Here is a 12,468-nt window from a genome sequence, read left to right on the forward strand (position 1 = left end):
CTGTTCATTCATTTATCTCCATTCAAACAGAAAAGGCTACCCACTGAATTGACAGTATGCTGACATCAGAGCCACGCCCCTCTACAAACCAATCAGTGTTAAGTACAGGGAGACACAGCACACGTAGGTGATGATGACAGGACAATGTGTGACCAAAACTAACTGAATTAAAAGTATACAATGTAACAAAACATAAACCTTGGTCTGGACTTTCAGTTGTGAAAAAACACCCTAATACACGTGTTACTAGCTCAAAGCAATGATTTGTTCAAAAATCAAATGTACACAATTTCCCTTAAATATAGCCGATCAGCCATGACACTTTTTTTTTTCACTGGTACTGCGAGACTAATGTAGCTAACAAATAATGTAAGCCACCAGCTAAGCAGCACTCATGCCTATGATCACACATTTATCTCAAACCTCTTAGGTAATCTCAAATAGTGATTTGTTTTTTGTCACTGTATTACATACAGTTCCCCATAAGCATGAACTAACAGTGTCCAACAGTGTGTCAGTGTCAGACACCCCCTAATCAAGTCTTATAAATCCACTTTGATCTGTATTGAAATAAACACATTATAAAAACATTTAATGTTTCCATTTTGTCCTAAATCTTTTTTTTTTTTTGTAATAGTTAAAAATTCCTGGATCGGGGCCTTGTTGAGGCGGAAGGGCTTGTGTGGTCTAGGGATCTTCAGAGCTAAGTCGTCGGGAGCAGTATGCTCCTGGTAGGGTCTCCCAGGGCGAACAGGTCTGGAGTGAAGACCCAGACTAACCCGATCCAAAAATCCTCTATGAAAAATGTACACAGACAATCGTGTACCCTGCCCGGGAGAGGGTCACCGGGACCTACCCCTGGAGCCAGGCCTGGGGGTAGCGTCCCCCGGCGAGCGCCTGGTGGCCGGGCAGCCCACGTAACCCGGCCGGGCTCAGCCCGAAGAGGCAACGTGGGGGGACCATGTGGGCCCACCACCCGCAAGGTCCAGCATGGGGCAGTGGTGCAGTGCCATATAGGCAGTGGGAGATTGCGGGGGGGCCCCTGGTGGCCTAGGCCCCTGCGGCAGAAACTGGCTCTTGGTACGTGGAATGTAACCTCACTGGGAGGGAAGGAGCCGGAGCTTGTGTGGGAGGTTGAGAGGTACCAACTAGATATAGTTGGGCTCACCTCCACCCACAGTGTCGGCTCTGGAACCAAACTCCTTGATAGGGGTTGGTCCCTCTCCTACTCCGGGGTTGCACAGGGTGAGAGGCGCCGGGCGGGTGTGGGGATACTCACGAGTCCCCGGCTGGCAGCCGTGCAGTTGGAGTTTGTCCTGGTGGACGAGAGGGTCGCCTCAATGTGAATTAAAATCGCAGAGAGGAAAACTCTGACTGTTGTGTGTGCTTATGCACCAAACAGCAGATCGGAGTATTCTGCCTTCTTGGATCAAGTGGGTGGGGTTCTGGAAAGGGTCCCGCCTACAGACTCCATAGTCTTACTGGGAGACTTCAATGCTCATGTTGGCAATAACTGGGAGACCTGGAGAGCCGTGATTGAGAAGAACGGCCTGCCCGACCTAAACCCGAATGGTGAATTGTTATTGGACTTCTGAGATCACCATCTGGTGGTGAGTTGGATCAGATGGCAGGGAAGACCGATGGTCAGACCCGTTAGGCCCAAGCGAATAGTGAGGGTGTGCTGGGAACGATTGTCGGAGACCCCTGTTTAGAAAGATTTTAACTCCCACCTCCGGGAGAGCTTTTCTCATGTCCCGGAGGAGGTAGGGGACATGGAGTCTGAATGGACCCTGTTCAAAACCTCCATTGTGGAAGCTGCCAGGCGTAGCTGTGGCCAAAAGCTTGTTGGTGCCTGTCAGGGCGGTAACCCAAGAACCCCCTGGTGGACACCGGGGGTGAGGGAGGCCATCAAGCTGAAGAAAGAGGCCTTTAGGGAGTGGATGGCCCGAAGGACTCCCAACTCAGCAGATAGGTACCGACAGGCGAAAAAGGTGGCAGCCGCAACGGTGGCAGAAGCAAAATCCAGGGCGTGGGAGGAGTTTGGAGAAGCCATGGAAAAAGACTTTCGGTCAGCCTCAAGGAGGTTCTGGATGACTGTCCGGCGACTCAGGAGCGGTCGGGGTGGCTGCGCCCAAGCTGTATTCAGCAGGGGTGGGGAAGCTCTGACTTTAAATGAGGATATTGTCGGTCGGTGGAAGGTGCACTTTGAGGAACTCCTTAATCCAGGAGATATGCCTCCCTCATGGGAGTCATGGCCAGAGGCTTCTGGCGTGTCAAGCTCCATTTCCCTGGTGGAGGTCACTGAGGTAGTTGGCAAGCTCTTCAGTGGCAAGGCACCGGGGGTGGATGAGATTCTCTGGATATTGTGGGGCTGTCGTGGCTGGCACACCTCTGCAATATTGCATGGTCCTCGGGAACAGTACCCTTGGACTGGCAGACCGGGGTGGTGGTCCCTATTTTTAAGAAAGGGGACTGGAGGGTGTGTGCCAACTATCGGGGTATCACACTGCTCAGCCTCCCTGGGAAAGTCTGTGCCAAGGTGCTAGAAAGGAGACTTTGACCGATAGTTGAACCTCGGATTGAGGAGGAACAATGTGGATTCCGTCCCGGCCGTGGAACAATGGACCAGCTTTTCACCCTCTCACGGATTGTTGAAGGGGCATGGGAATTTGCCAACCCAGTCTACATGTGTTTTGTGGATTTGGAGAAGGCTTACGACCGTGTTCCCCGAGATATCTTGTGGGAGGTCCTCCGGGAGTATGGGGTGCCGGGGCTGCTACTCCGGGCCATTCAATCTCTGTACTCCCGGAGTGAGAGCTGTGTTCGTATACTCGGCATTAAGTCGGACTCTTTCAGTGTTAGCGTTGGACTCTGCCAGGGTTGTGCCCTGTCTCCACTCCTGTTCGTGATATTCATGGACAGGGTGTCAAGGCGTAGCCGTGGTCAGGAGGGCATTATGTGTGGAGGCCGAAGGGTGGCGTCTCTGCTATTTGCAGACGATGTTGTTCTTTTGGCTGGATCACATGGATGCCTCCAGCGCGCACTGGAGCAGTTTGCAGCTGAGTGTGAAGCGGTTGGTATGCAGATCAGCACCTCCAAGTCTGAGTCCATGGTCTTAGCCCGGAAAAGGATGACATGCCCACTCCAGGTAGGGGGAAAGGACTTGCCCCAGGTGGAGGAGTTTAAGTATCTCGGGGTCTTGTTCACGAGTGATGGGAAGAGGGATCGTGAGATTGACCGCAGGCTGGGACAGGCGGCAGCAGTAATGCGGTCACTGTACCGGACTGTAGTGGTGAAGAGTGGTTTACCGGTCGGTCTACATCCCGACCCTCACCTGTGGTCATGAGCTATGGGTAATGACTGAAAGAATGAGGTTGCGAATACAAGCGGCGGAAATGAGCTTTCTTTGCAGGGTGGCGGGCTACACTCTATTGGATAGGGAGAGGAGCTCGGCCATCCGGGAGGAGCTCGGAGTAGAGCCGCTACTCCTCTACATTGAGAGGAGCCAGCTGAGGTGGTTCGGGCATCTGATCCGGATGCCCCCTGGACGCCTCCCGGTGGGGGTGTACCAGGCACGGGGACAAGACCCCGGGGTCATCCTAGGACGCGCTGGAGGGATTATATCTCCAGGTTGGCCTAGGAGCGGCTTGGGGTCCCCGGGAATGAGCTGGAGGAAGTTGCGGGGGACAGGGTCGTCTGGGATTCTCTGCTCTCCCAACTGCTACCGCGACCCTAGCTGGACTAAGTGGTTAACGACGATGATGATGATGATGATAGTTAAAAAATTCCAAGGTGTAACTTTTCAAAATATCTGTGTATTTCAATGGTTAAGATATAAACAAAGTTCAGGGTGGTTTGGTGTGAAATGCTCCCTTGTAGAGAAACGTACAGAGTCAGAATTGTTCACAGTGGTGGTGATAGAAAACAAACATCTGAAGAGTTTCATGCCTCTAAAGCTGCATCACAGAAAGTTATTATATAAAGAGGTGATCATGCTGCTTAATGCGACATTGTTTTTACAATATTTTTGCAAGCTTTTGGCCTAAAACGTATATTTTTAAAAAAAAGCTATTCATGGAAAAGAGATGCATTCAAGGCTAAATAGTACTTCAATAATAGGTTTTAAGATTTAACCCTATTTTAACATTATCAGCTTTAGATATAAAAACTCTTTTGGATATAATATAAAATGGCTATTTTTGAGTTGTAGACATTGTGACCCCTGGTTCCTATCACCACCACTGTAAAGAAAGAGGAACAAGTGAGTTTCTAAATAAATCATTTTACACAAACCACTCTGAATGACTTTGTTTACATCTCAACGATTGAACTGTCCCACTTTTGCTCAATTACTAACTCATCTCAGTTGTAATGTAAAACCCTTAACCAGTAGTATTCAGATAATCAGAAATGATCATCCACCACAATCATGTAATAATTTCCAGTAATCATTTTTATTTGTTTATAATCATTTCATTTCATTGTTTACATGCTTCATTCAGCCTATTCAAACACCTAGGTTTAATATATTATACACTTAGCTATACTATTATACTCTTAGCTAAGCCATGCACCTAATTATATCTAGCAATAACAGGCTCTAATTATCTCTGCTGTAGTGAAGAAGAGAGTCAAACTGCAAATGAAAAAGGCCAGTAAAAAATGCTTTCGTTAAGTGTAATAAAAATAAACACGACAGTTGTCAACAACACAAAAACTCAATGACACAATAACACAAGGCTGGCATGAGCCTCATTTTCAGACTGGGTGTTACATGATGCAGACCAGCTCACCCCATACACTAACTGTATTACTACAAATATAAGCTACATTACAAACGCTAGGTTGCTCCCGAGAAAGGTGGGTCCTTGGTAGCACTGTGCCCTGAAGGTTCCTCTTTGTATTATATAATGCAAAACAGAACAGTCTACCAAGAGAAAATACTGTTGATGTAAATGATAGTAAGCTGGCAAGCAAAACATTGGTGTGAATGATGTAATGTGGCAAACAAAGCAGGCAATAAAATTTAATTTACCATCCTGCAAGCTAAAAACTGTTAAACTCACTGAAAGTGAGTGCATTTTATACCCTGTTATCTATTTACACCTTTAAAAAACATACACAACTAAAGAAATAGCATACTCTGTAGTTTACTGTGCTTTTTAGACAACCTGTAGTAGCTGGTTTAATCTGATGGCATTTCTTTTGAATTTTCTTTGTGTGAGTTTGGTATAAAAAGGAATATAGTCAAAATGTAAGCTAAAATTTAAAAAAAAAAATTCTAGAAATTTAATCTAGAAAAGCAGCCCACCTAGATAGCTGCCTAGCTTTTGGAATGCGTTCAGACTTGCATTCTAGTGTGTATATGTGTACGAGAAAAAGAAAGGCCAGCCTTAGCTACACACTTTCACTAATACAATACTCTTAGCCCACACAGCTTTTGAAGACGATCAGCGAGCAGTGTGAGAATAGTGATATCTATACATACAACACAAGGCATATTTGTATTTGTGTTTACACAGATTAGGATGTTAACAGGATTTCAATACATACATTCAATACATAGATCTCACAAATAATTACTGTAGGTTATATAGAGACACATGCATTTTAAAATGTTTATCTTTTCTTATACCTATCAAACCTATCCTATCAAAGCTTTCATCACACTAAAACTGAAACTAAACTCTACATAAAAACTAATATAAACTGTTGCTTTTCAGAAAAACAAGATAAAACTATAATGCACCCTTAAACCAATTGAAACTAAACTAAAAATGCAAACAAAAAAATGGCACTAATGAAAATTTAAAAAAAATGAAAAATGGAAAATTTATATGTGAACGGAAACTTCAATCTGTCTGTACCTGGTTAGATAAACATCACAATCCAACACTAAGTAAACAGACATAATATTAACATTTGACCTTTTTAAAAACAAAAAAGGAACTGCTATTGTTGCATCTAAATAATTCATAGTGTCTTCCCCTTTTACTATTGTGTGAGCTGTTGCCTTAGATCCAGGGTCCTCTTCTTCAAACGAAGCTACTCAGCTTCTTTTGAGCAATGGTGAGGCGTTCTATGCGGGCCTCCGTGATAGCGCAGCGTCTGCTGATGTCCGAATCCTCACGAAGGACGTCAGCTATGTCGGCACCTTCTATTAACCCTAGCATCTCACTGCAGAGCAGATGAGCAGACTCCTTTAGCATGAAGTATCGGATCAGCATGGGCACCTGGTCAGCCAACCGCTGCACAACAATCTGTCAGGAAATGAAAAATGATCATAGTAGTGATTGCTCTCTGTCTTTGCACCACAAAAGATGTGTCTTGGCAAGTGAAATTATCTTAAACCTAGTCAATATATCTAATATTTCTTATCATGATTGTTGTAAACTTATTGTAAGTTTATTTAACTAATTTCTAGACATTTTTTACTTGGTTGGGTGATTTTAGTACAGGGGTGCTGAAACCTATCAGCAAAGGGCTTGTGAGGCTGCAGGTTTTTATTCCAGCAAAGCACATGATCAGTTGTTTGACTGAAAGCAATTGATTAACGAAGTGAAATCAGGTGTACTCCTGCTTGTTTGGAATGAAAACCTGCTGCCACACCGGCCCTTTGCAGGTAGGATTGGACACCCCTGTTTTATTAAGTGAAATTATCTCACTATTCACGGTTTTCCTAGACAACAACATTTACCATTACACTTTGCACGTCTTTGGAACAAGAATGGGCACGACTTCCGGTATGCGTTTGTTGTTGACAACCGATAGCGTACGGATTAGCTTCAAGGCTAAAGAGATTTATCATTAGCTAGTTATTAAACTGTGTAGCTAGTTGGGTTTCGCTTTTAGGATACAAGAAGATGGAAGTTGTGTTGCGGTGGCATCATGGACAAGAATGTTTAACAAGAACTGTAAACAGTGTCACCCAGTCTGTTCCTCATCTATTGAACCTACCCCAAGTCTGGGTTGACGATATGAAACTCTAGCCAGATGTCACGCATGTTGACATTATCAACTACCTTGTTTTTTTCTGAAGGTGTAGACAGTGAGAAGCTGAGAAATTAGAAAAGCACAGAAGCTTACAATTATCTACAAAGCAATAAAATTGGAAGGGTTCTGTGTTTTAATTGCGAACAGTTCACATTTCTCAAAGCTGAGGTACAGCCAGGCCAGTCTGTCGAGAAACCTCAGCATGGGTTATGGTTCAAAACAATGGTGTAGTAGAGACAGCAGGATGGTCTTCCGGGCAGATCTTGTAGCCACGTTGCTGCTGTTTTGTGGAAGGTAGGTTAGGGATTTTAAATGAAACTAGAATACATAGCCAGCTAAGATGAATTTACTCTGAGAAAAAATATAATTGGTTATGTTGCCACAGTAGCAGTAATGATTTATTAGTTTAGCACTGCAGTAGCAAAGTATTTCGTAGGCCGACTAAAATACCAACAGGTGTGCATTCTTCATTCGCTTTGTTCATCAGATTGTATCTCTTGTGCATTTACTATGTTTCATTACAAAATGGAAGGAGCAAACATGAATATTTCGGGGGGGAATTTTTTAAGTTTAGTGCCGCTAGCCATGCTATTTTGGCCTCGTCTTCCTCGGACACTGACATTCTGATCTGTGCATGCCTTTGTGTTCGTAGCATTTATTTTCCAATATCGTTTTAAGCTTTCGATAGCTGTTGTGACCCCCTCTGACAGCACATAATGTTCCTGTGCTTTTGAGACAGTTTGATTGCATTGTAATTACTCCCGGTGAAAAGCGTTACACGCTGGAATTGGAAATGACTAAATTGGGGAGAAAACTGGGTAAAAATCCATGGTTACACGGAGGTTTAGCCCATTCTAGAGGAACTGTTGTGACATCATGGCAACTGACGTTGAGAACAGAAGAAAACCATGGATATTAGAAGATAATTTGGCTTGCTTCAGGCAAGTTTCTTACAACTCAAGTAAAATGACCTGCCAATACAGTGAAATAATTTGACTTACTAATATCACCTAAACAAATAAAAGGTATCTAGAAAAAAGTTTTAAAAAAACTCATAAGGTTGCAACCTCAAAACTAGAAATATTAGATATATGGACTACATTTAAGATAATTTTACTTGCCAAGATACCATTTTCAGCAGAGCAAGAACTCCTCAGGCAGGTTGCACCAGCAAGGCTAATAACTTTGTCATAACTGTCTGGATGTAACTTTTATAACAAGGGTCACCAGTCCTATCTACAAAGGGTGCAGGTTTTCATTTCAATCGAGCAGAAACACACCTCATTCGCCTTGTTTAATCAGTTGGTAACAGTCTTCAAACAATAGACAAGTTATATAAGGTGCTCCTGCTTTGTTGGAATGAAAACCTGCAACCACACTGCCATTTGTGGATAAGATTGGTGATACCCTTCTTTAGACCATTTCACCACCTCATCATAAGCTGAATTTAGACTATTCTAGGACTGTATTAATGGGGTGGCCTTTTGGTGGCCGTATCAACAGAACAGACAATTCCCGCTTATCAACAGCCAACCAATTGGAAAAAGCAGCTGTTATTTAGAGTCAGGCTAATGTTAGCAAGATAGCTACTACTGCTACTCTGTGCAGTTCACCTGTCACAGTTTTCAGATGGCTAAGCTGGCTAAGTGCTATATAACATTTCATACATTAATATAGACAACAACAAAATCAAATGTACTACACAATAAAATCAGGGATCCCCAGTCTTATCCTCAAAGGTCCGATGTGGCTGCAGTTTTTTGTTCCACAGAAGCTGGAGCACGCATGATTCTACTGCTTTAATCAGTTAGTCTAAGTCAAACAATCTGCCCCAAAGATTGGACACCCCTGCATTTAACTAATCAGAAATTGTTGTACCTTGATCATACCCCAGACCACCACTTGGACTCGCCCCTGTTAACATGTGTATGCGGGTTCGGGTTTGGTTTTAAATACACTATATTGCCAAAAGTATTCACCCACCCATCCAAATCACTGAATTCAGGTGTTCCAATCACTTCCATGGCCACAGGTATATAAAATCAAGCACCTAGGCATGCAGACTGCTTCTACAAACATTTGTGAAAGAATGGGTCGCTCTCAGGAGCTCAGTGAATTCCAGCATGGCACTGTGATAGGATGGCACCTGTGCAACAAGTCCAGTCATGAAATGTCCTTGCTACTAAATATTCCACAGTCAACTGTCAGTGGTATTATAACAAAATGGAAGCGATTGGGAACGACAGCAACTCAGCCACGAAGGGGTAGGCCACGTAAAATGACAGAGCGGGGTCAGCGGATGCTGAGGCACATAGTGCGCAGAGGTTGCCAACTTTCTGCAGAGTCAATCACTACAGACCTCCAAACTTCATGTGGCCTTCAGATTAGCTCAAGAGAGCTTCATGGAATGGATTTCCATGGCCGAGCAGCTGCATCCAAGCCTTACATCACCAAGCGCAATGCAAAGCGTCGAATGCAGTGGTGTAAAGTGCCGCCACTGGACTCTAGAGCAGTGGAGACGTGTTCTCTGGAGTGATGAATCACACTTCTCTGTCTGGCAATCTGATGGACGAGTCTGGGTTTGGCAGTTGCGAGGAGAACGGTACTTGTCTGACTGCATTGTGCCAAGTGTAAAGTTTGGTGGAGGGGGGATTATGGTGTGGGGTTGTTTTTCAGGAGTTGGGCTCGGCCCCTTAGTTCCAGTGAAAGGAACTCTTAATGCTTCAGCAGACCAAGAGATTTTGGACAATTTCATGCTCCCAACTTTGTGGGAACAATTTGGGAATGGCCCCTTCCTGTTCCAACATGACTGTGCACCAGTGAAAGACCATAAAGACATGGATGAGCGTGGTGTGGAAGAACTTGACTGGCCTGCACAGAGTCCTGACCCGATAGAACACCTTTGGGATGAATTAGAGTGGAGACTGCGAGCCAGGCCTTCTCGTCCAACATCAGTGTCTGACCTCACAAATGCGTTTCTGGAAGAATGGTCAAAAATTCCCATAAACACACTCCTAAACCTTGTGGAAAGCCTTCCCAGAAGAGTTGAAGCTGTTATAGCTGCAAAGGGTGGGCCGACATCATATTAAACCCTATGGATTAAGAATGGGATGTCACTCAAGTTCATATGCATGTCAAGGCAGACAAGCGAATACTTCTGGCAATATAGGGTACATCAGTACCAGTCAGGCCTGGTTGGCTTGAGTCTCAAAGTACACATGACTATCAGGCTTTAATCTCATGCCCGTGCAGACCTCTAAGGAACATACTGTAGCAAGGCACGTGCTACTCCGGGCTCAATGAGGACGCTGGAGGCATCTCTCCAGCTCACCCTTATTCCCTGGATGTCCATCTAAAACAGGCAAGCCAGCAACACCTGTGTCACCCTTCTCACCGGGGATTCCAGGGAGACCATCCTGTCCTGAATCCCCCTTCTCTCCTTTCTGTCCAGGAAGTCCTGCCAAACCTGGAAGGCCTGGTTCCCCCTTCACTGCTGGGCACTGGCATCGATCAGTGGGCTGCTGCGCTGGCTTGGACAGCATTCTGTGGAGGTAGCTCGTGACTAGCGGCGCTGTTATGGGGTCGTGGGTTTCTCTGAACTCACAAACAGCTCCTGGTCTGCCTTCATGACCCGGGGACCCCTGGCTTCCTTGGGGTCCAGGAGGGCCTTGTAAACCTGGTGGTCCATGCAGACCCTCTAATCCTGGCTCCCCCTTCGGTCCCATGATGCCAGGTGGACCAGTCAGCCCCACTCCAGGCTCTCCTTTCTCTCCTGGTAACCCTGGGACTCCCCTCTCACCCTTTGGCCCTCATGATCCTCTCGGCCCTGGCACTATCTCTCCCGTGAGATCAAGCACTGCCACTGCAGGCGCTCCAGGCTCAACCTTAGGGCCTGGTGGGCCCTGTGGCCCCGGGGCTCCCCCCGCATCACCCTTCTGTGCTTTCGGTTCCTCTATCCCTGGTGTGCCCAGCTCCCCCGCTGAGCCTTTATCTCCAGGAAGACCACGGGCCCTTCTTTGCCCTGTGGACGTGACTTTCTGACTGGACCTGGCAATCCAGTGTTTCCCTGGAATCCTTGCAGGCCTTGAATTCCTCTTTCATCCTGCTCTCCCTTTTCTCCTTTCTGGCCCTTCTCTCCAGCTTCACCTGGTCCAGTAAGGTGTGTGAGCCCGTGTGCGGTCATCACAGGCCCTGGGGTCCTCTGGGGCCGAATTCACCTTTCTGTCCTTTAATTCCACTGGCTCCTTCTTGACCGGGCTGAACTGCATCCCCCTTCTCTCCCTTCTGTCCGCTACCCCAGGCTCAAGGAGGACGCTGGAGGCAGGGTTCAGGGTCGCAGCAGCCATGTTTCTTTAATCACTCACAAAAATACAAACTCAAACAAACCAAAAACCAAAGATACACTATGCTAAGCTGGGCACTCTTCAGTGGCTTCAGCCAGACTTTTCAGTCCTTCTCCTAAATAAGCTTTTCAGCTCTTCACTCAGTCACTCTTGTGGCTGCTGCTCGTCCCTCTCTCTCTCTCTCTCTCTCTCTGTTCCCTCTCGGCTCTTTTAAAAGTTGCTCACGCTGCCAGCCAGATCAGCATCTGCTGACTCCCATTAAGGGCAGTGTGAGCACCCGAGCCGAGAGGGAACGAGAGCTCGCTGCTCAGGCTCCCCGTCACCGCCCCCAGCTTGTAGCTCGAACGTAAGGTATCGTGAAGCAGCCTCGCTGCGGCACAGGGGGCTGGGCCCGGGCTTGCCTCGGTGCCTCTCGTGGCCGGCACCATCGTCTTCGTCCTCCTCCTCAGGCCGTCACTCGCGTGACGCGCGGCCCTCGGCGGAGCTCGGGTTTTGTGCTCCGCCCCCTCCACACTCGCGGCTCTCTCCCTGCTGTCCTCGCCAAGGTTCGTCGCCACTGGGTGTTCGGGCCCCGCCTTCCTGCAGGCTCTCGCGGCCGTCATCGTCGGGGCCTGGGGGGCGGGCGCATGCCACACATACTCTTTTCGCAACTTAGTTATCATATATGGATATGGGTTATCATATATGTATATGTATGGGCTGGGACATGAACAGTACAGTACATGAAAGGACAAAGTGTACATCGTAGAGCAAACTGTTTTTAATAAAAGTAAGAAAGGTAGGCTTTTCAATGATGTGGGCCCTAATATTTTTACTGGTCCTTTAAAAATCTTAAACTTTTTGGTAGGACTACGTGGTAATTAGTCACTGAACTACTAAAACATACCTCATAATAAGCTTTCAGCATTTCTGGATACTTGTTCCTGCTCTCTAGCCCTGGACATCTGTCCTCTGAAGCTCCTTCACTAGAAGAAAGGATCTCATTCAAGGTTTTGAAGTAGATGTCATCTTGACTGTAGACCAACTGCTCCATCTCAAACTGCTCCATGATCCTCTGCTCCACTTTGGTTTCTTGCTTTGACTGAATGTCTTCTATCTTGTTCTGGGGTAGCAGTTGTAAGTAGTTAAGAGA

General features: G+C 46.2%; 1 protein-coding gene across 1 annotated transcript in view; it reads right to left on the reverse strand.

Annotated features, from left to right (window-relative positions):
- Nucleotides 1–6,035: 6,035 nt before the first annotated feature.
- Nucleotides 6,036–12,468, reverse strand: part of LOC118797912 (interferon-induced GTP-binding protein Mx3-like) — a 30,947-nt gene continuing 24,514 nt past the window's right edge. Inside the window, exons 13-14 of the mRNA XM_036557211.1 lie at nt 12,223–12,438; nt 6,036–6,260 (exon numbers count right to left, since the gene is read on the reverse strand). Of these exons, the coding sequence (XP_036413104.1) occupies nt 6,036–6,260; nt 12,223–12,438 (441 nt within the window). The remainder of the gene's footprint in view (nt 6,261–12,222; nt 12,439–12,468) is intronic.

Source organism: Colossoma macropomum, unplaced genomic scaffold, assembly GCF_904425465.1.
Source record: "Colossoma macropomum unplaced genomic scaffold, Colossoma_macropomum, whole genome shotgun sequence".
Lineage (NCBI taxonomy): Eukaryota > Metazoa > Chordata > Actinopteri > Characiformes > Serrasalmidae > Colossoma > Colossoma macropomum.